Source organism: Chroicocephalus ridibundus, chromosome 9, assembly GCF_963924245.1.
Source record: "Chroicocephalus ridibundus chromosome 9, bChrRid1.1, whole genome shotgun sequence".
In the NCBI taxonomy this organism is placed as follows: Eukaryota; Metazoa; Chordata; class Aves; order Charadriiformes; family Laridae; genus Chroicocephalus; species Chroicocephalus ridibundus.
In genome coordinates, this window is record NC_086292.1 from 10,638,265 (window position 1) to 10,661,589 (window position 23,325).

General features: G+C 40.0%; 1 protein-coding gene across 2 annotated transcripts; it reads left to right on the forward strand.

Annotated features, from left to right (window-relative positions):
• The first annotated feature begins 1,470 nt into the window (after nucleotides 1–1,470).
• Nucleotides 1,471–22,371, forward strand: LONRF3 (LON peptidase N-terminal domain and ring finger 3). 2 transcript variants are annotated; one of them, XM_063347389.1, is made up of 13 exons: nucleotides 1,471–2,237; nucleotides 3,326–3,444; nucleotides 4,017–4,139; nucleotides 6,307–6,462; nucleotides 7,874–8,114; nucleotides 8,799–8,889; nucleotides 12,112–12,226; nucleotides 12,654–12,775; nucleotides 13,443–13,601; nucleotides 14,664–14,826; nucleotides 15,682–15,831; nucleotides 16,526–16,686; nucleotides 17,422–22,371. In XM_063347389.1, the coding sequence occupies exons 1-12, from the start codon at nucleotides 1,604–1,606 to the stop codon at nucleotides 16,682–16,684; spliced, it is 2,232 nt and encodes a 743-aa protein (XP_063203459.1). In that variant the 5' UTR covers nucleotides 1,471–1,603; the 3' UTR covers nucleotides 16,685–16,686; nucleotides 17,422–22,371. The 2 variants fall into 2 exon arrangements, with proteins under 2 accessions (XP_063203459.1, XP_063203460.1); XM_063347390.1 differs by lacking the exon at nucleotides 6,307–6,462 and having other exon boundaries at nucleotides 16,526–22,371.
• Nucleotides 22,372–23,325: the final 954 nt, after the last annotated feature.

Here is a 23,325-nt window from a genome sequence, read left to right on the forward strand (position 1 = left end):
GGCTTTAAATTAGTTTCTCACTTTAAATCTAAGTTCATCTGAACTTTCTCAAGCATCCTCTCTAAACACAGTCTTACAAAAGTCACGTTACCTTTCCTTTCTTCCATCTTTCGTCCTGTCCATTCAAACCCCATAGGCAGGGTTTGTCCCTTAATACCTGCTTAGCTTACACAGTCTAAGCTGGGGAGTCCAGACACTTCTGTAAGTAAGAAATGGGAAATTAATTCCTTCGTCCCCTCTCTTGAGCTTTGTGAGGAGGCCAATGGTATCAGTAATAGGATATCCTCAGAAATTTCAAATTCTGCAGTGGATTTTAAGACAGTGTGAAAAGTGCCCTATATTTTTCGAGTATTTGAAGATGTGTGCATATATATCATGGACATTTCTGGAAACTGTAACTGTAGGTCTGTGTAAAACTGCAAACAAACAACAACAAAAAAAAGCAGACAACTTCTTTTAAAACAACTGCTTCTATTCTATGCTAGCAGGGGTAATTTTCTCCCTAGAAACTGTTTAGCACAAACAGTTATACAACTAGTGCGATCCTTTCGTATAACAAAAATTGGTGGGAATGTGCAAATTGAAGTGGTCAACACAGCTGGTCTTAAATAAAACAAATATACATCATAAGGCATGTGCTTTTTTATCTAGAATCTGGCATGGACACATGGACAAGTGTATCTATGCAATATGCCACACCGCATGACAGAATAAACATGGCATTTTCCTTCCAATGTTCTGCTTTACTGGTTCTAAAAGCATGATTACCTGACATTAAAATAGCTTCACTACTACGTAGATTTGCTTAAAGAGAGTGACGGTTCTCGCAGGATATGGCATTCTCGTTTTCCAAAATCGCTTTGAACTGCTGTTCTTTTGTACTGCCGTAGGTACCAAAACACCAAGCCCGGGAGCGGAGTCGGTTTCTCACCGCGGTGTCCCTGCGGACCAGCGGGTCAAACCTAACTTTTCAAAGCGCGGCGTAACGGGGGCTGCCCGGCGGGACAAGGTTCCCGGCTGGGTGCCCTCCTCTGGCGCCCGGCTCGGCCAGACCCAACGGCAGCCGGGCTGTCGGGGCGGGAGGAGGGCGAGCACCGGCCGATTTCGGCTGCGCGTCTGTCAGACCTACCGAGCTGCTCCCGCGCCTGACGGGACCCTCACAGCGGTGCGGCGCGGCCTGTCTGCTGCTGACAGGACCGACCGGTGCTGACGGGAACGACCCCTCCTTGGGCCGGGCCGGGCTCGGACAGCCCACGGAGGCAGCGCCGGCTTCCCACCACCCTTGCGGGATGTGGGCTAGGGTTTGGGGCGGCGGTGCGGCCGAGCCGTCGGTCGGGTCCCCTCAGCGGACCGGGCCGGGGGCCGTTACCGTCGCGTTACAAAACCGCCTGGTTTTGTAACAACCTGCGGGCGCTGCCCAATGAGCGCCGCCGCCCGGCGTCACGTGCCCGCCTTTATATAAGCGGCGGCGGCGCGGGGCACTCCCGGCGCGGGGCGGCAGCAGCATGGGGTGGTGGGGCCGCGCCGCGCCCGCGCCCCCTCAGCCGCCGCTCCCCGGCGCCCCGCACCGCCCGCCCTGCTAGAGGTGCTGCCCGCCGCCGCCATGGGCTCCCACCTGCCGCCGCAGCAGCGTCCGGAGTCCCAGCTGGTGCTGCAGCTGGCGGCCGGGGCTCTGCAGGCGCAGAACTTGGAGCTGTCGGGCGGCGGCGGCCTGGGGCCCGAGTGGCAGGTGCTGCTCGGGCGGGCCGACGCGCTGGCCTACGGCGGGCGGCTGCACGAAGCCCTGCCGCTCTACCAGCTGGCGTCCCGGCACCAGCAGCTGCGGGCGGAGCAGCTGGAGAAGCTGGTGGAGTGCCTGGCGCAGAGTGTCCGGATCAAAGAGGGGCTGCCCGCCGCCGGGGGCGGCCCCCCGCAGCCCCGCGAGTGGGACGTCTTCAGGTGCCGCAAATGCCAGGGCTTCCTCTTCGAGCCCGTTTCCTTGCCTTGCGGACACACGTTCTGCAAAAAGTGCCTGGAGAGGGACCGGGCGGCCGGGTCCCGCTGCGTCCTGTGCAAGGAGGAGGGCGGCGCGGCGGCCGGGCAGCTCCTGCGGGTCAATGTCATCCTCAGCAACCTGCTGGCCAAGTGGTTCCCCTGCCAAGTGAAGGCTTCGCAGCTCAGGCACGAAGGGAACCTGCTCTACAAGGAGAAAAAGCTACAAGCCGCCCTGCAGAAGTACAACGAAGCGGTCAGCCTAGGTAACGGCTCCCCCCGCCCCGGCCCCCAGCGCCGCGGGGGACACAAGTTTCCACCGGCTGGGGCTCGCCGGCGCCTCTCGCCCCGCCGAGCCCCGGGGTCGGTCGAGGATGAGGTGTGCCGCGTCCGCGCTGCCGGGTGGGTTCCGCGGGGGAGCCCCGGGGAGGGGCAGGGTCCCCTTCGGCCCGCAGCGAAACTGGGTCAGGAGAGCGGCGGTTGCGTAAGGCGGAGCCCGCCGTCCGGCCCGGCTCCCCCCGGCCGTTGTGTAACCGGCGGGGCCCGGAGGGAGCGAGGCCGCAGGGCCCGGGGCAGCCCCGCCGCGCCCCGGGGAGGTGCGGGGTGTCCCCGCGGGAGCCGGGCCCGGGGCGGGCGGCTCCCCCCGCCCCATCGCCGGGAGCGCCCGCGGGGCCGCGCGGGGAAAAGTTCTGCTGCGGCCGTTTGGATCTAGTTTGAGGGGAAGCAGCTGCACGCAGTAAGTGGGAATTAAAGGCGAGGTGTTAACGGGTAAGAGTTTCGTTTACATGAAAGAGTATTCCCAACAAAAGAGCCTAGCCTTAATCCTGTACGCGTTATGTCTTGATGCACGCAGTGTGTGTCACTAGGAGATGGCTTCACCTGCGCTGCTGGAGCGTTACCCGATTCTCGTAGTTGTCGCTTGTTTTCCTCTGAGCTGTGGCACGAAAAGATCCTTATGTACCATTTAAAAACTTCGACACTAAAAAATTTTGAAACTCCTCCCTACAGTATGACAGCATTCCTCTTGCCACCTTAAATGTCTCCTGAATGTTTCTGTCAACCATCTGATTTTCAGTCAGGGCTGGTAATTTATTGTGTGAGCGTCTCAGCATTTATTTATGCAACGTTCTCTGCAGTTATGTAATACATAGCTGACACTTTGTCTGGAGTTGCCCAAAGAGGCTTCCAGATTTCAGTTAGTACATAGTTATTTAAAGACTGGATATTTTGTGGGTTTGTACAACTTGGAAGCACGAACATGTGGTTTTAAAAAACAAAATAATAAAAACCCAAAGGTAGAACGCTTATGTAACTAATTCTTAATTTATTCAACCCATTTTTCTGTTTCCTACAGCTCCAAATGACCACTTACTATACAGCAACCGGTCCCAGATTAACTCTACTTTGAAAGCTTGTGAAGATGCATTGCATGATGCAGAAACAGCATGCAGGCTGCAGCCATACTGGTTGAAAGTAAGTTCCAACTCCAGTTGTACTTTATTTTAAAACTTTGATAGTGCCCTGATAGAAAATGGTTAGAACGGTCCAACAGCTGTACCTGAGGGAGGCTTTAAGTCCTGTAACTTCCTGGAGTCCTGTGACCTATAGACATTTAACCATGATATTCTTGATCATCCTGGAGGATGAGCTAATGCTACTTTTTTGACCTGAATAAATCTCAAGTCCATGAACTCTCTCTAAAAATTGAGTGTAGTGCTTATATCATTCTGTAAAGACATAATGACTATTTTAGGAGACTAATGTAGAAGTAGATTTCTCCAAGATCAGTTGGGCTCAGTGCTGTGAGAATCATACTTGTTTGAGTTAGAGAATATCCTAATTCTGTCTGTAAGAGTTTTCAGGGCCATTGTGGTTAAAAAAAACCCCAGGCACTGCTGGTGTCTAAGTATGAGATGGTTATGGTGTTCCTCCCTGCTTAACTTTTTCCTTCTCTGGAAAGATCTTTTGTAATTTCATCTTGGTTTTATTGCATAGTCTCATGACAAAAGAGTAAAAGCTGCAACTGTGGATGTGTTTCACTGCAGGGTCACCTAAGGAAAGGACAAGCATTAGCTAATCTGGGGAAAACAGAAGAAGCTTTAAGAGAGTTTCTATTCTGCCTTGCTCTAGATACTGGGAACAAGACAGCCAAGTCTGAGGCACAAAAGGTGAGTTCCCCAAATCATTGTTTTTGATGGCCTTTCATAAAGGAGGATAGGAATTTTTCTTCTCTGTTCCCCTCTTTCTCTCTCATTACTGCAAAGAGCTGGGTGGAGAGATATATTCAGACTGTTGTTCAAACTTGAGTTATGTGTGTTGCTTACTCGAAGATAGGGAGGTAGCAAGAAAACGTACTTAGCAGGCACTATGTGGAAATGGTTATGGTGTTAGCATCAGCAAATTTGAAGTATAACTGAATTGTTAATGATGGCCACCCGCAGACTATTGTGATTCCCTACAGTCAAATTTCTAATCTGTTTCCTAGCTTGGCAATGTATTACTAATGACAGAGTGCAGAAGAGGGGGAGTTGCTATTGAATGTTGTATCAGGGCGTTGACTGGTAGAATGCAACACGCAGCACCCATCAAACTCCACTTGGGAGCAGCAGCTCTCTTCATACTGCCAGTCGTGCTGCACTGAGTATCAGTGTGTGAAGGAGGCGTGAAAGGAAGCAGTCAACAAAAGAACTGTTTTAAAATAGTTTTTAAAGGTTGCTATTAATGCTAAATAAGCAACAAAATAGATCTGTAGTGAGGTGGTTGTTTTTTTTTGGTAGCAGCGTGTGGATTCTTAAACGGCTTTTGTGAATACTGCTCTGTTTAGCACACCCCTCAAATCTGATTTCCTGTGAATCAGTATTTTGACATTTGACCATTTTTTCTGTTGTCGTAGCTAAAAGGCTCAGCATTGCAGTGATAGCTTATGGTAATAAAAATGCAATAGTTCTATTATCCTTGTATCGAATTTTATTTTATGGCAGTGCATTCATGCTTTTCTCCATCACTGGTGGGATGGGAACTTTTGGTGTTTGTGTGCTGTAATACATAAGGCTTTCTAAAAGCACAGCAGAATTCTTACACTATAGCATTGTTCATGAAGGTAACAGAGAGTATAACCTGGATGGCTGTAGTGCAATCAAATTTTTACCTTATTTTGTATATGGTTGATATTTCTATATCCTGTGAGTTTTTTGCAGCTGATATTTGAGAGTTTTGGTTGGTTGGTTTGTTATTTTTTTTCCAGTGGGTTCCATGCAGTCTTTCATTGTCATTGTGTCATGATTTGTTCTCATACTCATGGTGGGAGACTTACTGTGCACTAGAGCAAGAAAAACAGGAACAAATGAATATGTTTCTAAATTCAGACTCCAAATAGCCTTATCCAAGACACCTAATTTCTGAGCAGTGGGGTTCTGAGAAAAACTAGGCTTCTTATGACCAAGAGAATTACTCATGCACTCATCAGACACAGAGTTCATCCATGATGCAATAATCTACTGGGTCATTTCCAAGGCTGTTTGCATAACAATGACATACTACATTTTACCAAATTCTTTGGGTGCAGCTGTGATGTTCTGCTTGTATTAACTGTCTGTCCATGTTAGTTTTGACGTAGTGTGATCCTGTGGAATCCTTTTTGGCCTTAAAAACAAATCTTAGCTGTCATGTCGCTTCCTCAGGCATGAGCAGGATCACCTCACTACTGTGTTGAAATTAGTTTTTTGAAGTGTGAATCTTCCATTCAGCTCTGTTTCTTTCCTTCAATAATCATCTGATAAGCTATGCTGTACAGGTAGCTACAAGCTGCTACTTGAAACAGATTCACTTATTTCCTGATAGCAAATGAAGAAATGAATAGAAATACATTTTTTGTGTTCTCTCATAATTGAATTAAAAATGTCTACAGTTTACAATATCAGAGAAATTTACTTAACTGAACTTGGATTAAGCCTGTGAGATGAGTGCTTTCTGTACTAGTAAACTCCAGTGAAAGCTTCTGATGTGCAGCAAAAAACATATTTAAGAAAGATGTTAGTAGTTTCTGGCGTGCCCTGAACTGCGGGACAAAGAGGACAAAGACACGCATGTGTCACATCAGAGAACGGTTAATAACTTTATGGGCTTATTTAACTCTGAAAATGTGTCTTGCTGTCTGTTTGGCCTATATTGCATTAGCTCTTGCACTTCTTTTTGTTCTTACCTTAGTCTAAAGGGCTCTTTAATTGGTTTTAACAAAATCAAGGATGCTTCTTTGAGCTATTCCCTTACTTGCTTTTTCATATAGAGGTTCCAAGGAAGGAACTAAGCAGTGAAGTATTCTGTTTTATATCACAGCTTCTACTTAGTTTGTTTTCACTCATCCCGGGAAATGCTCAGGAACACTTACCCGATATCCTGCAGCTGTTGTCACATCACTCTAGATTAAAGGGGAATCTCCTAAATTCAGTGGGATCTGGAGGCACCAGCCATAATCTACAAAGGTTGCTCAAGGTAAAGATCAAGTCTGATGTGTGATTCTTAATTTGTTGTGTGTGTTACGTTCACATTGGGAAGCCTTCTCTCCTTTTCACCTCTGGGAGATAGGAGGATACATTTTCTCAGATTTTTACTGAGTTTCAGAAGATAAAAAAAAATGTTGATTTATTGAAGTCTATTTATCTGACTACTTTTTCTTTAATAGAAGTCCTCTGTTGTTGTTCTGATAAATTTTATGCCAGAATTGAGGGGGTTCTATTCCTGCAATTGTCTTTAGCTCTTCCAAGTTAGCTGGTAGTGGGAAAGGGAGTCTGAAGATTGGATTGAGATGCCCTCAAAAGCTGTGAAATGCTAAAATCTAAGGTTTCAGCTTGAACTGTAAGTGATGATGTCAGTGACAATCATCCTGCATTCAGATTCTGTACACTGCTTAGAGGGTATTGTAGAGCAACGTAAGATATATTAACTACTCCCTAAGTTTGGTTTCACAGCCATAGTTTTGTAAATGGCTGTAGAGGTTTACTTATGTTCATGTGTTTGCAAAGACTACTCTTGCTTCACTGAAACCTGAATTTTAAGGGTAGGTTTTGCATATATTGTATACGTAGAATGAAACTTCACTAGTCCTTACAAACGAAAATGGTAGGTTTTGAGCAGCCTTGTTGAGACTGGCAAGACCAATCAGTAACACTACCTTCTGGAAAGGCTATTAGGATATTCTGACAAGAAATCCTTTTGTATGACCCTTTCATGAAGTCATTGGAGGGAAAGTTCACTCATCTTTCTGCACGATACACATCACCGCAGCTCCTGACCACAATCCATAGTATCTGCTTTCAGGTTCATCTGGGGAGTTGATGTGACAAGCTGATAGGTGATGTCCTGTGTAATGGCTGCTCACAGGTTGTTCTGTAGCCATAATGGGATAAAGACTGATCACTTTATCCTTTGTGAAAGAAATCTGTCTTGCTAAAGGAAGCTATGTGCATTTTCTGTTGTAAATTTTGTGTGTTTATACTGCTTCCTTAAAATAAACTTGCATTCTTTTGTTTGTTTTGATGGCTGATACCATCAGTATAATATAAACAATGTGCATTTTTCCATAGGTGAATTGATAACATTATATTTAACCTGAGATCTTGCCACATTTCTGCCTGATTCAAGTTTCTTGACCAAGCTATAAAGCCACACATAAGGGCTGAAAATATTCAGTGCCATGGTGGGGCTGGGGAAGCCGAGGAGGGGGGAAATAGTTTTGGTTTTTATTAAAATCAGGCCCTGACATAGCAATTCTCAAACTGTTCCTTCTTGACCTACTAAGTCCTTCCCAGTGACCCATAATATTAAAGACTTGTGACAGGTTTGGGTTTTTTTCTTTACCAAATTGTTGGAAGATCGGTCTAATGTCAGTCCTCTCTTCACACAGGTAAATGTGGAACAGAAAAAGGGCTTTCCTATTCAAGAGGAACCAAACGTAACTTCTGGTAGTTTGAGAAAATCTATACAAATTACAGAGAGCAAAAAGGACTGCTCAGAGGAGGAGAACAAACTCACCTCCCTGCCAGAGTCTATGTTTCTCATTTCTGAGAAGTGCAGCCTCCTGAAAAGGAAGTGCTGCCCAGAGGAGATGCGAAATGCTGAGGTACCCTGCAAACTGATGAAGAAAGGTATGTTTAATTACGCACAGGGTAAGTTCCATGGCATACAATCAGTGGAAGTTTTGTCATTTTGTTTTTATAAAGTTTAGAGGAAAAGGGACCAAATTACACTTTGGCTTTTATATTTTCTCTTTAGCCTAATCAGGACACAATGTGGAATCTTTTTTGTATGTGTTTTTTAAAAAAAAAAAAAGGTCTAAAAAGGGGGCTAAGAAGGTTGGGTCAAATGCTTGTTTATCAGCAGTGCTCTGAATCTTTTAAGGAACATCAGTGTTGTGCAGAGATCAATTAAAGTTTGTTTAAAAGAACAAATTCTGTTTGTTCATGATATCTGGCCTTGTTTTCATGCTGTGGGATGTATTTACAATGGTATGACAGAAGAATTTGTCTCACTTCAGACTTCCAATGCTGATAAAAAATGTTTTGGCATTAATTGTTAATGCAAGGCAAAATTCAACCCTCTGTCAGTGGGTATAATGTCACCAAAATTAAGGGGAGGTATGCTGATTTGTGCCAAGGCTGAATTTGATGCTTTGCATAGAAATTATTGTAATGATGCTTAATGGTTCAGTAACTTGCAAGTATATACAATACACATTTAAATATCAGATGCTGCTTGTAGATACGTGGAATAACATTGTGTTTACATAGTTCTGTTCAGTGACATTATAATATGGTTTTTGTTATTGATAGATACAGTTGATACTAAGGGAAACAGTACTGGACAACATATTCCATTTGAATTTGTGGATCCATCAGATTTGGACTGCTCCCTCTGTATGAGGTATTCACTGTTTTCTCATGTATGTCTTTACCTTTTTAGCTGTATATCTTTCCCTTTTATGACCTAGAGATTTTCTAGCTTACTTGGTACCTGTTTTTTCTCTCTGACTTGAAATTAGTTTGTCTTATAATTGTTACTCCAGTGACGCATTTGTGGACCTTTGGTTTGAATGCTGTTGATGAATAGGAACTCTTTGATCTGCTTTAGGTTAGTGATTGTTTGGGAAAGGGCACGTAAGGTCATGTGAGGGTTAAGCGTGTTAGTGAGGGTGTCTGGAAGACTTCCTCTCACCGCTTATACACGCCTACCCACTGACACACATGGTGCACAAATCCACAGTTTGTCCTTTGGAATTTGTAGAGCTGTGTATGATGTTATATAATGCACAAAATAGCTGAAGAGACCACATCCAATGAATATTCCAAGTTTACATAAAAAATACCATGGTGCTGCTATTGCAATAGGAGAATCTTGCAAGCAGTCAGGAGCATGTTTTTCCTCTATTCCTTAAAAGATGTGTTCCTTAGTTTACTAAGGCCATGATTCCGTTTGTTTGATCTCTTCTAGTTAAACAACAGCTATTCTTGGGGATAGCCATGACTTGATAAAACCATTAGTTGTCATCCACTACATCTATTTTGCTACTTGTTTTGTAAAAAGCATTTTAACTTTGGCAAATAATACATGTGGGGTTTTGTCACTGACTTAGAAGGAAATACGGGGAAGGTGTTTCACAGGGGTCTTGACCTCTGCAGTGAGTGTTGCTTAGGTTTGTCTTTAATTACCCAAATTTATTGATAATGCGTGTTGGGGTTAGTTTTGCACTATATTTTAAATTCTTAGATAGCAAATAGACTCTTCATGCATTTATTTCTGAAGGCCTGTGCTTTGAGAAATATGGATTTGCTTTGTTTTGTTGTTTGTGTGTGGCGGGGGGGGGGCTTCAATTTATTTCAGACAAACTGAAACCTTTGGGGGAACAATTGCTGTGTTTTGATTTGCTTGTGCTTGAATGATTCAGATCTGCTCCCTCTCCCTTTGTCTGCCTACAGCTGAAATGTGCTCCAAAAATTTATACATCTGTTAAAACACTTGATACTGCTAAGAGCAAAACTTTCCTCTAACAGAAAGCCACACAGTTAGTCTTAGCTGGTTTTAATGAGTCTGTATGTTTATGGTCGTTATGTCCACAAAGCACTTTTCAGATGTCTTTAATAAAATTAATTAGCTGTACTTCATCATCCTTTATGTTAAATCAGAAACAGCCAGACTACAATGCATTTGTAAAGGAATTAGCTCAAGGATTGCTGATTCCCTGACAGGATAGAGGATGGTGATGCTGATCTTGTAATTGCAATCACAACCACAGGCCTTGCATCTAGAAGGATGTCAGCTTTGTAATGTCACTGCAACAATGAAGGCTTGTGCTAAGGGAAGATGTCATGAGATTTTTTCTTGCTGTTAATGAAGATTGATTATAATTATTTCCTGCTATGTTCTTCAGAAGTATTTTAGGGATTTGGATCCTGAGATACTTTGGACTAATTACCTAGTAACCTACTGACCTGCTCACAATTAACTGCAGGAGCTGTTATTAACCTATTTGTCTGATGGAGCGGCCAAAATGTTATTGATCTCCAGCAGCAAGCAGAAGATAAAAAGTAATAGTCAAAGCATTACTCGGCTGGAGTGAATATTTAGCTTCTGCTGTTACAATAGCTTAAAATGATGTAATGAGAAATCCTGGTGTGTAGTGTTTCCTTCTGCAAGTCATGAGGCTTGGTCCAGGTTCCCTTACGAGTCGTTAGGAAAAAAGCTGCCACTGGCTTTCATGAGAGCTAGAGCAGAATCATGCATTTTAACAGGGATTTCTTGTCTTCATGCTAACATTTCAAATCAAGTCAGTCACTACTAAATAATTATGTATTTAATTTACGTATGCAAAACAGTACTTACTGAAACATTGTAGAATTTGGTATTTTATGTTGTTTAATGCAGTAAGGTAGCCTTGGTGCAGTGAGGTTTCTGTTCATGAAACAATTAACAAGGCTTTTCAATTATACAGTCAAGTTGCAATAAGATAGGTGTGGTATTTTAGATACTACTTCATATGTTCCCTTGCTTAAATGTCAATATTTATAGTAACTAGTGACATTTAATAAACTGGCTATGGCAATCTTTTTAAGAGCCAATTATGTTCTTAAATACACTCATCTTGTTAAAGATGCTAATAAATGTAGGTTTACATATTTATAATTTCCACATGTAGAATAGAACTTAGTGTACTGTTTTGATAAAACGTAATATTTTAAAGTAAACTTATTAATTTACTTGAATTATAATTAAACTAATACTTGAGACTTTAAAAATGCTTAGACTGTGTGTTGTAAAATATAGTATACCCCAACAACTTAATTTCTAGTTCTGAATTTTTTCTATTAAACAAAAAAACCAACCTACCTCCATATTATTTGCATCTCCTTAAGGCACTTACAGCAAGGAAACATCACTTTGCAATATCACATAATCAGAATAAGTAAAAAAAAAAAAAAAACCTAAATGAAAATGTGTCACAGAGGTACTTGAAATGGGTAAAGATTAGATACCATGATACTTTGAAGACTTGGCCTTATGTATTTAAATATTTTTCTAGATGAAACATGAATCTAATGCCACTCATTTTCCAGAAAAGCAGTTGTCTGAAGGTTAAAAACTGTCTATTCCAACAAAACTGCTTTTCAAGTCCACATTAAGAGTTGGCAATAGCAGTTTATTGCAAATACTTATGTGGGCTATTACTGCAAATAGCTATTTTGTGCTTAGCTTGTACAAGTAATCACATGATTTCCACAGTAATAGTTGTGCAAGTATTGCTCAGTTTCATTAGAAAAAGTCAAATGGTCCAACTTCTGCTTGTATTTATCACTCACATAGAGGAAAATTAAATCCTGGCTTGTTGGAAGTTTATGACAATATTCTCTCTCACATTCACTGAAATCAGGGTTCATGGGCTGCCTTTCACATTAGCTGGCAATAAGAAAGCTTGTAAGCTAAATAAATACAACAGTTGGCTGAAGAAATTAAAAGCAAGGAAAAACTTTATCCCTGGAGTAGTCAGTAGTTAAATTAGCAAATTAATACAGCTTTTTTTTGGTAGCAGCTTTTTCTTTTACTTTGGTACACGATATTGTTGTCTTTTTGGTTTTGGATTTTGCAATCCAGGCTCTTCTATGAACCTGTCACGACACCTTGTGGACACACCTTCTGCCTCAAATGTCTTGAGAGATGCCTGGATCACAACCCAAAATGTCCCCTGTGCAAGGAAGGACTCTCAGAGGTAATGATGCTTGGATTTTCTCAGCATAAATTCAAGGGCACAAGATAGGATCAAGTAGCACCTTCAGAAACCTTTTGATATTTCCCAACTCAAAAGAAATACTTTGTAACTTAAGAATGTACTTTTAAAATGCTCTTGTTACTTAAGAAAGCTTGGATAGTCTCCTCTGTTCAAACCTTAGGGCCAGACCCGTATTTAGAAAATCCGTAGGTGATTTTACTTGCCAGATTTCCCAAGGTAATGCCCGTAACATAGGGAATAGTTCAATAAACAGCTCTTCAGTAGCAGCACAAGCTTAAAAGATCACTTTGATTTGCTGTAGACATAAGAAAATGGAGGTAATGGATGACTCGCCTTGTTCACAGGCACCATACACTTTGAAATGCTAGACACTATCTATAACTGCTTGTGTGTGTTTTTACTGCAGTGTTTGGCTATGAGGAAATACTGCAAAACAGTACTAATGGAGGAGTTAATAGCTAGGTATCTTCCAGAGGAACTCACCGAAAGACGAAAGATTTATGAAGAGGAAATAGCAGAGCTTTCCAAGTATGTAATCCATTTATGTAAAATCCAATCTTTAATACTCCTGCCGTTAGCTGATGAGTGGCTCCTGCTCCTGTGGAACACAAGCTAAGATGCTGACAAAGGAGCTTTTTTTCTTGGTATCATGTAATTTCAAAGAGAACAGGGCCCAGGTGAAATTGTGCTTTGAGTTAGCATAAAAACTGGATACTGTGCTAAACAACAAACAAGTAAAAGAAATGCAGAAGGCTGCTTTATAAACAAAGTATACAGCAACGTGGGTGCTTTCGGTGGCCCTCCATGAAAGCCACAGAGTGAGACAATAGGTGGAAGTAGTCTCACAGGCTGGGGGTGTGAATGTACTGGGTAGGGAAGAAATGGGATTAAGGAAAATAAGGTAAATAAAAGCAATAATAGAGATGCATTAATGTTCTCAGTAGTAAAACCAGAAAGCATAATTAAATTGTTCTGCTACTAAGTGGTATATCACTTTCCATAATATGTAATCAATTGAGGGGAAAAATAATTTTAGTTTTTAATTACTCCATTAAGAATTTTATTCTAAAGATGTTATAATTTCTATTTAAAGATATCATAATTTTAAAGAATATTTTATTGCATAAAATGTATTTTATACTTTGTCAGTAGTTTAGTAAAATGTCATATCTGATTTGTCCTTTCTTTCTTACAGCCTAAATAAGAATGTTCCTATATTTGTCTGCACAATGGCCTATCCTACAGTCCCATGCCCCTTGCACATTTTTGAGCCATGTTATCGCCTGATGATTCGAAGGTGTATGGAGACTGGCACCAAACAATTTGGGATGTGCATCAGTGACCCTGTAAAGGGGTGAGTGAGCAGCAGGCTCGGGCCATGTGATGTACCCCACTTAGTCTGGAGCAAGTCTCTTTGGATAGGTGCAGAAAGGTCCATGGCTGTAATAGCTGCGAGCTATTTCTCTAATGTCTCTAATTTCCAGTAGAGAAAGCTTCTTCCCAATCATGACGGTTAAAGACATTGAGAAGACTGAAGTTTCTCTCTTGAGCACTTAGATTCTGACTAATATGACTGCCCATTTTTCTTGAAACACACGTAGCTCGTGTGTGTTACATGAAGTTGAGCTATAGACCTCCTGTAATACATGAAAAGGTTTTTGTATTGTTTTGAAATCTGTTGAATGCTTTAGCAAGAGAATTCAAATTGAAATGGCAGTAAGGTGTGTTGGTGGGTTTAGTTTGTTAAATTCCAAAAAGCATGGCTAAGCTTTTGGGATATATTTACATCCTCGCTGTTCTTAATATAGTGGAGGCTGCAGAGGTACAACAGGACCTTCATAAGGACTGGCTGAACACTTACATTGAGCCATTTACAGTCAGTCTAAGGTAATTAGACCTTAATGTCTGTCTCTGTATTTAGCTTTCCTCCCTCGTTTTTGTGATGTATACCTACAGGGTATGTATACACCATAAAAAGTATGCTGTACACAAAATACACACCTACAAAGTAAAATTTGCTGAAATGGTGGAAAAACTTTTTTCTTTATAGATTTGATAGTCCTTCCATAATTCTAATACTCTGAATTGCACTTGTTCTTTTGTAAAAATTAACTGAACATATTAGGAATATGGACAAAGTGTGCTTCTGAGCTGTGTAACTTTGTTTCATAAGATGTTCCCTGTATTCCAAAACATGCAGCTAGTGTTAATCAGATTAGACAGCCTGAATCTTCCTGATAGCTTTGAAAACAATTGTGGAATAATTTGAACTACAGCAGGTCAGTACTATGAACAATAGAAATGAGCTGACGCTGGTAAATACCTTTGTGGTAGGGACTGGCTGTATGGCAGTTTTGTGGAACTAAGGGTGGAGAGAATAAGACTTGTTTGCTTGCTTTTGTTCTGATTTCAATAGGTTTGCAGATTATGGCTGCATTCTGGAGATAAGAAACGTTGAATTCTTTGCTGATGGTCGCTCTGTTGTAGACAGCATCGGCAAGAGGAGATTTAAGGTGATACAGCACAGCCAGCGCGATGGCTATAATACAGCAGATATTGAGTACATTGAGGATCAAAAGGTAAAATTAGAAATATTTCATTTAAACTGTATTACATGTGAAATTCTAAGCACATGTGCTTTCAGTGAGTTGGTTTTTTTGTAAAACAGTTTATAGTAAAACAAATTTGTGGTATTTACTAACTGCTCATGGTTAAAGGTGGGAAACATAATAGTTACCACAAACATGCACGCACACTTCTCATATACCGAAGAATGTTTTTCCTAGAGGTTTTTAGCAGAAGACAAAACTAAGTGAATCTTGCCAGTCTTCTGGACAGAATAACTGCAGTTTATAAGGGGGGGAAGGAGGAGGGTGGGGGCGGAGTGAGAAGCCTACCTCCCTTTGCATGGAAACCACTTAGAAAACTCCCATTCAGGTAAGAAGGAGGAGGATTGGGTCCACTACATCTTCAAAATTATTTACATTAATTCATATTAAAAAAAATATATATGTACACAGTCAAAGTATTTTGTGTGATGTATGAGCTTTTGGTATACAATGGGAAGACAAAATGTCTACTCTGAGGTGCTGATAATAATTAAAAAAAGCTTTGCATGATCTTTTCTGTTTTGTATGATGCTTATGAAAGGGTTTGTTCATGTAGTAATCTAGAAAGTGCTTGTTCTGCAAATAGGTATCTTTTGGTTTAGAATATAGGGTAAGAAAGTGAAGGATCTGATAGATGGGGGAGGAGAGGAGCAGGATGGGGGGGACACCAAACTAGCTTTCAGGATTTATCCCAGAACTCTCTTGGCATGCTTATATTTCTTTTTCTTTCCCCTATCCACTTAGAAAATCCTAAAAATTGTTGTGCCTTCCCCAACATGCAGACTTAACTAAAAGTAACCTTCCCCCTTTCTTTACTTATTTCAGGTGCAAGGACAAGAGTATGCTGCATTACTTGTTCTCCACGATTCTGTCTATGATCAGGCATATATGTGGTTTAACTCCCTCAAGCAAGCACTCAAAAGTCGAATTCTCAGTCATTTTGGTCCAATGCCAGCTAAGGATCCTGACCCACAGGTAGCCAGAATCAGTGGCTTACATAACTTTCAGAGACAGAAATAGCAGGGATATCCGATAAGCTGGGAGGTATTGTGTTTTAAGATGAAAATATGAATACTCGTCACTTTATCCTGCATAAGCGAAGTGTCTAAGTTATGTTGCCATACACCAGTGGTTGCACAGTTGCGAACAAAAAGCTCATATTTAATGTTGGTAACTTCCTGAGACTGTATTACAGGAGACTTAAATGCCTTTTTGCCTACTCCCCCAATTAAATGACTGAGAGAAAATAGACAAAAGGAAACTTGGTAGTCTTGTTCAAGGACCACAAATGGTAGGGATCCTAAAATAACAGAAACTAAATAGGAAGTAGGGTCTTAAATATGAAGAAGGGAGGAGGGAATCCCAAAGAACAGGGTCAATAATAACAAGGGAACAAAATACATTAACAAAAAAAAAAACCACAACCAAAAAACAAACTAGAAGGCGCAAACCCTATTTTTAGGGTTTCCTATTTTTAGGAAGGGTGCAACTTGCTTGTAATTTGTTTGAAGCCAACCTTTTATCACAAGCCATTAGGTTGGCAATGAAATGACCTGCTTGCTAGATTGCTACCAAAATACTGTGTTTTCAAAGCTAAATTTTCAAAAACAAGATCTTACTGTCTATATGTATCCTAACTTCTATTTTTTTTTTGTTCCCCTTACTGCAGGCTAACCCTAACGGGCCAGCCTGGTGCTGGTGGGTCCTAGCTGTCCTTCCACTTGAGAACAGAGCTCAGCTCCCTTTCCTTGCCATGAAATCCCTCAAAGACCGCTTGAATGGCATCAGACGTGTCCTTACATTCATGTCTCGTACAAGATCACGGTGATGGTGAGAAGGAGAGCTGTGAAGTCTCCCACAGTACTTGACTGTAGACTGTCTCTTGTAACTTCATCTAACTGCAATAATGTCTTACAGATTTGAGTGTCAGGATGTTCCAAGCCTGAATTTCAAAGAAAATGAGTTATAAAGAGCAAGGGATGCTTATGGATACTTCAATAGTTTCCATTTGGAACTCTGAGATGATTATTCAATCACTGCACTGCTAAATTAATAACAAAATGTGACAGAACAAAAAGTGATCTTGTTTGCCATAAACCTTTTAAAAAGCTTAAGGGTTTTTTAATTTATTTTATTTTTATTTTTTTAGTGGATAAAAGATAAACTGTGCAGTTTAATGTGAAGCAGAAATAATAATGTTAATGCATTATTTCAGTGAACTGCAAAGTCTTTTATTCCAAATGGTTCAGGTTTTATATAGCATTGTGTAAAATAATGTTCACAACTTCCGTTTGATAATTTATTTTTGCACTATGATTTTTTGTTTCAAAATGTATATTATTTACGTGTTCATTCTCTAAAGGAAAGTGAGCTGCTCTATTTATTTATAGTGTTTTTACCCTATATTTATGACTGGGGCAAAATGATGATTCTAGCAGTGCACAAGCAACTGCGTTCATAATTTTTCAGATACTTGTGTTCAAATACTTTGAATGTTTTTCTACTTATTCCCAGTTCTACTATAGCCTAAGAAGGATTATTTTTTTTTTCCCCCCCATGAAACAGCCTGCTGTGAAGTCTTTGAATACACAGATAATGTCTGAGATGATTCAAGCACAGTTGTTGGAGCTTGATCCTATGTTTGCAACTAGGTTCCTGGTATCACAAAACAGTCAAGCACATGCTTAACCTTAAGCTTGAGTGTTTAAGTGCTTGGGTAAATTCAAGTATTGATCAGTTGATGTCAGTGGGAATTGGCCATAGTGGTGACAGAAGGCTCTATCAAACCAGGACAATTCCCTAATTTTTCAAAGAACAGAGAATAACTTGGAGTTGAATTTATTTCTGAACTGTCTTGCAAGAATGGATAACAGCTGCAAACAACTGTGAAGAAAGAGCCACAATATAGGAGAAGTGGCTTCTCCTAAAGAAAACTGGAAATATTGGTATAATTTCGTTGTAGGTTATGACATAGACTTTTTTTTCATCAACTCTTGTTGCTGTTAAGATCAGTTTTCATTGTTTGGTGGGATTTGGCTTTGGAGTGTGTGTATGTGGGGGGGAGGGAGGGAGTTACTTTGAACTGTAGGACTCAGAGGGCAGTTTGTGTCACATGTAATAAATGCTATTTATTTCACCCCAATCTTCAGGTTTCTGTTAGCTTCAAATCTCTACCCAGCCATTGCATTTCTCTTAAGAGATTGGGTAGTGTTGCTAATAGTTAACACCCAAGGAAAACAAGTGAATTTTAGTGTGATTATTTCTACCTGTAAAGAAGGTAAAAATAGGGCAGAAATGAGAATAGGAAGTATCTTGGTTTTGAGGTGTCTTTTTTCTTTTAAAATCAACAGTTCATATACTTGTTTTACTGCTTTTACTGCTTTCAGTGTACCACTTTCTGGGACTGATCTTGCCTCCATCTTACTTTGACTTTCACTGATTTCAATGTAAGCAGAACTGGGCCTTTTATTCTAAGCTACTGTTTTCTTTTTGGTGGCAAAAAATAGATCGAATTGAGTATGTTATGGAATGCTACAAACCTCTGTTATTTTTACCCAGGGCAGCACTCTTTGTCATTCCATGCCTTTATGAAAAAATGCAGTAGAACTTAATTTCAATTTTCCATATGTTTTTTCATTATCATCTCATCAGAAATATTTATTAGTTAAAAGTAATTTCCATACTGTTAGGTTTCGATAAAACTACTTTTGTTTCCCCTCTTGTTAAATTCTATAGAACTTTTCCATAAGGGTACCAAAGAAACGAATGGAAGACAAAGTTGTTTCAACCTTGTGATGTAAATGGAATACATATCCCATGTTTGCATTGAGCTACTCTAGAAATGCTACAACTTATTTCCTTACTGCTAGATTGCTGCACTTCTTCCATAGGTGGTACTTTACATGCTTTTCTGTAACCAATGTATAGAAATACATACATGTTCTGAACAATTAACAAGTGTATGGTGGCTGACACCTGCTATGGCATTTGTCTTCATAAGTCAAAAATGAAGTGATTTCTACGTGTTCGGAAGTGAAGCTGCATTAAATGCAATTCTTCCCTAAACCATTATGTATTATTGCAAACATAAGGGGCCCATTGCTCCCACAGAAAAAAGCTGCCACTTTGTTACTCTTACCTGTGAGAAAAGGACCTTAAATATCTATTTTAAACTGTTTTCTCAATGATGTCACTGTTATTTTATCCTGCATGCTATGCCTTCTGTGTACTCATATTCTCCCTATTTTGTTGATTTAGAAATTGGCATGGAAAGAATCCTTAATTTTTAAAAGTGAAAATATTGTCTTTTCTATTAGCCCTGAGTAAAGCTGCCAGGATTTCCTAAGCAGAAACTTGTGTACATGCCCCATATCACAAAGACCCAGTGCATTTGTTGCAACATGGAAACACTGGACCTACTGCATGTAATGCATATGCACAACAAATCAAACGCATCAAGAAAATTCATCTATACATGTCCAGTAGCATTCTGTCTGGGACCGCTCTATGGCCACACATCCTAGATTAATGGCTAAAGTCTGCAAGTTCCATCAGAAGAAAGAAAAATATTGAAAAACAGATTTGTTAGGGAACACAAACCTGCCCAGAAAAAGCTGGACAAGGAGTAGCCTTAGCCTTCATGAGTTGAGATGGTAAAGTTTCAGTAATGAGGTTTAAAAACAAAAATATCTTCTAGTTATGCCCCAGCCTTCCTGATTTTCTTTTCAGTTGTATTAATCAGTACAAGGACATAAATGCAACATTTATTATAGGCATGAATAAACAGCTGAACAGATTTAAAAATACCTTCATTTTAATTACAGAAACAGTACTGATCAGATAAAATACTAATTGGGGGAGGATTTTATTTAAGCTTCTCACATTTTACTAGACCCCAAACCCAGTGCCATAAGCCAGTCTTGCTCATCTGTTAAAAAAAAAAAAATCATGATTCAAACTTATATTTCCTGTGTGGCCAGAAGTATTGATTAATCTTTGTTGTGAGGGCATAAGTGATGCATAGGCTTCTTGCTAGTTCTTTAGAACTAGCAAGAAATAATGGAAATAAGAACTTAATTTCCATTGACCCTAGATCACTGACGTAAAATTACCAAAATCAATAGAATTTTTTATTTCCAAGGAAATGTGATCAGTACACTGTTTAAAAAAAAAAAAAAAAAAGAGGGGGAGAATACAAAAAGCAAGTGTTTTGTAATGGGGGTGGGGAGGGAACCAAGAATAGATCAAACTACGGCTGAGTAAGTGCCAGTCTCCTGGGCTATATCACCTGAACATCTCCAGAGACTTCTTGAATGTTTTAGACCTGCATTTGTAAGATACAGTTTAGTTAATCTGAAATCTCTGCACTTTTCTGCAAAATAAATATTTAACAAAATACATTAAAAAAAATAACAAAGACTGGCTGTATCACCTTTCCAAATCCCTGTACGTTTATATTATGTGGTTTCTAATTAAAAACAGTCAGAAGTTTTCTGCAGGAAGTAATACTCATTTTTCATTCTCATATATAGACAGAGTTATGACACTCAAAATAACTTTGCTTTGTCTTATATGCTCCTTTGTCTAGCAATAACTTAAGGGGATATGTTTCCATGAGAGTAGCTGGGATCTTGGCTAGCTTGACTTGGTTAAAAGCAAACCTGAGACAGGACTGGATTAATCAGGAAAAATCATGAAACCTGACAGTGATCTCAGACACAGTTGTGGAAAGTAGTTCAGTAGTTTTAATAACAAAATGATAAAATGGTGTGATAGGCCATTATTATGCTAAGTCCTAAGCGACATTCGGGTTTTAGTTGTAAAAGTTCCTTTTTTTTAATTTTTTTTTTTTTAATTTTAAATGCTGATATCTGATCTTCCATTACCTTGTAGCAATAAGAGATACCAGCTGTCGTACTGCGTGGCTGACCTATTGCTTGGCTTATCCTTCTGTCCTGTGTGACTACTTACTATCCGAACACCTCAACCATGGATTTCTTAATCCAAAGATTATTTTAATCTTAAAAAAAAAAAAAAAAACCAAACAAAAAAACCCCATATGGATTTGGATGTGGCAGGTCTGGCTTCATCTGTGCTACAGAGAAGAGCTTTATAAAATCACCTTTTCACAGAATCATAGAATGCCAGGTTGGAAGGGACCTCAAGGGATCTGGTCCAACCTTTCTTGGCAAAAGCACAGTCTAGACAAGATGGCCCAGCTCCCTGCCCAGCCAAATCTTAAAAGTGTCCGGTGTTCGGGAATCCACCACCTCCCGGGGGAGATTATTCCAATGGCTGATGGTTCTCATTGTGAAGAATTTTCCTCTTAATGATTTCTACTTGGTGCTGAAGTTTTACTGGTGTTTAAATTAATGACAGGAGTTATATTTAAATGCAGTGTTTAGGAATGGAGAACATGTTCACAAACTTATTTAAAAAAAAAAAAGTGTAAATTTAACTAGAGGTTTTCTGTGCATAAAACCCCAATGGAACTGTATGCACTTAGGGTAGTGCTCCCCATTCCCTCGAGTCCTACATCAGGTGAACTCAAACCCTGCTTTCAACCCTTGCTTCGTCCTCATTTAATTTGTCAGCTTCACTTGTAACTGGTGCGGCACGTAGTTTAGGATCTGGGATTTATCCCAAAGCCCAGTAAATCAATGAAAGTCTTATGGCTACAGAAAAAAATGGTAGTTTCGGCAAAGTCACTATTTTGAGACACTTTGCTAAATAAACATTGTCTGGGTACAAGAAACTAATCTGCTTAGACAGGATTTAAATGGTGGATAATAAAAAAACTGAACAATTACATTGACTTACTCATCCAGGTATCATGTGAAGTGCTTACTAATGTTGGAGTTTCATAAGGTCTAAAGTAACCCTCACATAGAAGTGCCTGTATTCTGTTATTGCCATTCTTGAGCTTTTTAATAGAGTCATAGCCATATATTTTATAAATATATACATATGCACCTTTAAATCTTTACATTCAATTTGCAGAACAAAGGTTTACAGAGCAGAAGTGTAGCAAAAACAATGTAATAGCTTCTGTAATTCCCTGGTGAGGAACGGGAGAAGTAGAAAAATGAGGAGCAAAAGACTATCTGTGTAAGATGTCTTAATTTGGCACCATGTACTTGTCCAATTTAATTCCATCGAGCTATGTGGTTACAGGAGTGCCAGAAATATATCTATCAAGCCATTTTAAATAAAAAGTTTTGTGGACTTGTATATTCCATTTGTTTGTAAAACATCCTTTTGTGCACTGTAATGAACTTGAAATGAAGCTTAAGTTATACTCTCATATCACTGAACAGAGGACTGTTCAGCTACCTCTACGTAAGGTTGAAGTAATTTGTTTTTTCCAGATTTGTTCACATTGTCATATAAAATATATTTTAAAAAAAATCATAGTCCAAAGAACCTGTATGTGTTTGTAGATGTACTTATAACTATGTTGTACCAACAAAGTCTGTGTGGAGAGTTGTTTGCTAATTAAAATTTTTGTGTTCTTTACTCTTTGCCTTGCATAACAAAGAACTACAGAGGTGAACAAATATTACATGTGAGCTGCTTTTTTTAGGTATTTTAGGTAAAGGAATAAAGAACAAATCCTAGATCCTGCAGTCACACACCACCACTTGATGTGAAGGAACCAAACCATAGAAATGAAGTTGTCCAAATCTCACCATTTGTAAAGGATATTAAGTGCTTTTTTTTCCCTCTTTGCTGTTGTAAAGTAAGAAAAAGGGTAACTGAGGAGGCCCTGGCTTAGAGCGCTACCATGCACTTCTCTGGTACCTCTCGTGCATTACTCTGCTGTACAGGTTTCTGTGATTTAAAACTATAACCAGGATACCTTTTCATTTACAGTCTCAGGCAAGAATGCATCCTGGCTGTGTTTAAGCTGCATCTGTGAGGCGATGAAAGGACTATTTTCAGGGAAGATCCCTTACCAAGACGTTCCATAGGATTTTCAAACTCCTTACCTTTACAGAAAAAGCTAGAGAATAGTTTTATTCATAAACCTAACATTGAGGGGAGTGACTCCATATCTCATTCTACTAAAAAATGTGTAAGAGTTGCCAAAATTTTTAAGTTACGTGCGTATGGGCAGCTCCTTTTGCTTTGTCATTTAAGCAAGATGTGGCGTGTTTGTGACTCGCTGCCTAAGTCCCAGCCACCTCTGGTCTGGGAGATTGGCTTGCTGGTCTCTTATGTAAGCTTGCTCAGGCCCTGTATTTATTTTAGAATCCAGGGCACAGGCTAAGACTGTATATGGTAAGCCAGCAGCTAATTATGTCAAGACTGCTGTTTTCTGTAACAAAATAGCACTTGCGTCTGAGTAGAGGAAGTTTTGGTTTTCCATCAGGAAATAGTAAATAATCAAAACTGAAGCTCTGCTTGGGAACACGTTGATTTAAACTATTCCTTTTAAATCATTATTTTAGTTTAGAAAGCTTTAATAAT

What these genes read in the sequence shown, in the direction of transcription:
- LONRF3 (XM_063347389.1), top strand. Translation starts at nt 1,604, where the DNA reads ATGGGCTCCCACCTGCCGCCGCAGCAGCGTCCGGAGTCCCAGCTGGTG. An exon ending in CCAAGTCTGAGGCACAAAAG is followed by an intron (nt 4,140 to 6,306) that starts GTGAGTTCCCCA and finishes TTTATATCACAG; the next exon opens with CTTCTACTTAGTTTGTTTTC. An exon ending in AGTACATTGAGGATCAAAAG is followed by an intron (nt 14,827 to 15,681) that starts GTAAAATTAGAA and finishes TACTTATTTCAG; the next exon opens with GTGCAAGGACAAGAGTATGC.